Raw genomic sequence first — 3,363 nt, 5'->3', positions numbered from 1 at the left:
TAGTATCGGGGAATGGGGGATTTTACAGAGCTTGAACTTCGATAACCCAGCAAAGTGGAGTGTTTTAACACCGGTAAACTTTTTCGCGATATGGGCAACACATCACCGAGACCAACACAGTTCCTCTCTCGAAGCACAAAACACTTTTTTTCAAAAAATACTCGTTATAAAATTATTGAAATTGTTGTTTGATGAAACCTGCTGTTATTGTCTTTAAGAGTGTATCAAACAAGGCGCTCTGTTGACACTTTACACAAACATTGTCCTCAAGTTATCTTCGTGTCAGAGCCCCGCTCAGGAGATGAGTGTGCTTACAGACATAGTCACGTGGTGTACGCACGTTAAAGTCAGGTAAGAAAGCTAAAAAATAGACGGCAACACTGATCCGTAGGGCAGTATAAGAGACACGGGGTGAAAGCAAAAAGTTCGACTCATACAACGTAAAAAAGCACTATGTAACAAAATCTGGTCCAAGTTTTTAATTTGGAAAACAAATCTTCTTCAGAGGCTACAAGATTATGTATGCTGATTCTAACAAGTATGGGTAGTTATTTAGGTTTGTGGTGAAACAAAACTGCTCGAAACAAAATTACTCGATGTTTCTAGGCGAGTGTAGCCTGAAACGTCTATCATGTTTTTGTCCCTGTTCCAAAAACCAGCCAGTTTTGCAAGTATTAACAAGATGGCGGCGCATTTTCGAATATCTTAGGAAGCGTTCTAATAAGTGGACTCGCTCTCAACCAAACAGAGGTGAAATGAATGATTTTGAAAAGGATGTTCTTAGTCTGAGCAACCTTTAAATGACCTTCTTTCTATTTGTTTAGGGGACAAGAGCAGAATCTACTTTCTTTATATCTTGTTCGAAGCGAAGATTTGTGACATCGGTAATAAAGTGCTCTCTCTTTTTTTTCAGGCGCGAATTCGAATCTAAAGTTGTGTTATTGTGGCACAAGGTCCTTCAGCTGTCTGTAAGACAGGTTTATTATGCGAGTGGACCGTTAAATGACCTCACCAAACAGCTCTCATTCCTAGCGTCAAGTCTACATTCCTTAGGAGAAGACAAAGCCTCCACTGGCTTGTTGGGAGCTATTGGGTTTGGCAAGAAATCTCAGCTTAGTGTACAGTAAGTATGAGCGCAGTCATCTGCTACCGTGAAATCAGTCACTTTAACAACACTTCTTCGTACGAAAGCGAAACACTCCCTGTTTTCCCGCCAAAATTGAATAGAAACGCCGCGCGAGCCTCAGGGCCGAACGCGGCGCCGATTGGACATTATTTCGCGCCTTTTCCCTGTAGCGAAAAGGGTTTTGTGATCAAGTACAGTTACAATAATTTGTTTGATCATTTCGTACAATCCTGTAAAACGTACCTAACAGATTAAAAAGGCTATTTTCTGTAAGTACTCGGTGATAAAACCAAGTACTTCAGTTCTCATTCCTCTTTGTTGTTTCTCATTTCAGATTCCGGTTCATGTGCAGAGCATTAGAAGCATTTCTTTTAGCGCAGATGCCGTCCAACTCGCTACTGAGACTGGAAGCTAAAGCGCCAGGATATGTTCGAGAACCCAAAAGAGTACGTACATTCTTTCCCGTTGCCAATGATGAGAACTGTCAAAATCAACTTATGAAACCAAAATTTTCTACGATTCTAAGCTCAAAATATTCATTCTCCTTATCATATCGTTCTGTAATTGTTTGCTTTGAGAATTTGGCGGTTTTTCAAAAGAAGTAGGCAGCAATAAGAGGGAAGGGAAAATATGACCTCAATTATAACAGTGTTTGAATGGCAGCTTCCAAAAATCAGGCAAAACGCTTGTAGGGGAATTTGTCGATTTAACGAGTTTAAATCTAGCAGTTTAACATCAAGATTGCGCAAACTAATTTGGACACACTTTCGTATGACGAGCCAATTTTTCGTTCGTTTGTTCAGCCTGGTGGACCGCTTGATTGATTTTGTATTTGTTCTTGTTTTTCCATTTTAGTCCAAACAGTTAGCTCCTGGTGGACGCATTGTCTCCTCTACTGCTGATGCTGAACAGGCTCTGAGTAATTTAGAATCTCTTCGTGTTAACAAGCAGTACTCCAGTCTAGCAGAGAATATAATGGAAGCCCATTCGTTCATAGCTAATCCACTACATTCTCTGATGGAAGCACCTCAGTTTGTAGTAAAGCTTGTCCGACAGCTTTTTCCAAACAACAGAGCATTGGCGATCGTCGCTTAACGTGCAAATGAATTTGTATAATTATAAAATAGATGTATACAAAATTACTTAAATTATACATTTCGAATTATATAAACAATATCCGAGGAAATAACCGGCTTCCATAAACGGGCATAGTCGGACACCCCAACGTATCCCCCCCCCCTCCCTCCCCAAGTATAACAGAGAACGTTTTATATTTATACGGCGTTCCGCTGATTATGAACATTAAAAACTAGCATAGGATAGAACCAGAGTATGTTTGGCTCGGAGCATATCGTAAGAACGGGTTAATACATTAGCTTTATAACGCTGACTACTAGTTTATTAGCCGTACATTGTAGACGCAAACTTCAAAGGAATTAAAAGACAGTATGAGCGAAGTGTCCTAGGCAGATCGCTCCTTGGCCTCGTCACACAAGCTTTTTTCGTAGAGGAGGAAAAGATTGCGTGACGAGTCTACATAAAACTAGCTTAGGAGAATAAAAAAAATTGGCGTGTTTATTAAATTTACTTCAGATGTCTTTCCTAATGATAGAAAATTAGGTTAAGGCCTATTATTTGTCTGTTGATCATTAAATGGGTATTCTCGCAGGTAGATTGTTATATTGTCGATTTTGAAATGCTCTAGAGCAAGCCTTCGGCCCCCTCTTTTTTTCCTCCGCTCGTCCGCGTTTTTCGCTCTCCCCCAACTACCGCGCTGGGGTTTACCGGTGTATTTGGCCTGTTAAGTACTGATTTAGTATTTGGGACCAAGAAACGATTATTATGAATCGTACTTTCTTAGGGCAAGAAAGAACGCAACCTACCGGCCGGGGTACAATGTATCCCATTTAGTTAGAATTCTTTTCTCTCCACAGCATAGAGAATAAACCGCTCGTGCCAGTCAGTAAAATAAAAATCAATGTCTTCTGCCTAGAATTTATGTGGCTGCAAGCAACGCGGCATATTGTCGACACATTGACGCGAGAGTTTTCGGAGAGCTCGTGCCATCTAGGCCCCGTCCACACTGACCCGGGTAAATTTAAACACGCATCTTTTTTTCTCCGGTTAGGCCAACCGTCCACACTGAAACGGCGTTTTCGGTCACCGAAAACGGAGCTTTTCAAAACGCTTACCAATGAGCGTTTGGACTTGGAGACGTGAAATAGTGTATTTTTATA

At 40.9% G+C, this 3,363-nt stretch overlaps 1 protein-coding gene across 1 annotated transcript; it reads left to right on the top strand.

Annotated features, from left to right (window-relative positions):
• Positions 1–218: 218 nt before the first annotated feature.
• On the top strand, positions 219–3,279 carry LOC144640013 (ectopic P granules protein 5 homolog). The gene is made up of 4 exons (XM_078499257.1): positions 219–351; positions 914–1,123; positions 1,461–1,572; positions 1,982–3,279. The coding sequence occupies exons 1-4, from the start codon at positions 302–304 to the stop codon at positions 2,219–2,221; spliced, it is 612 nt and encodes a 203-aa protein (XP_078355383.1). The 5' UTR covers positions 219–301; the 3' UTR covers positions 2,222–3,279.
• Positions 3,280–3,363: the final 84 nt, after the last annotated feature.

This window comes from Oculina patagonica, unplaced genomic scaffold (genome assembly GCF_052425735.1).
Source record: "Oculina patagonica isolate OP01 unplaced genomic scaffold, crgOcupat unplaced1643, whole genome shotgun sequence".
NCBI classification, from domain to species: domain Eukaryota; kingdom Metazoa; phylum Cnidaria; class Anthozoa; order Scleractinia; family Oculinidae; genus Oculina; species Oculina patagonica.
Note: the sequence above shows the minus strand (reverse complement) of the source record. Positions and strands in the feature narration are given on the sequence as shown.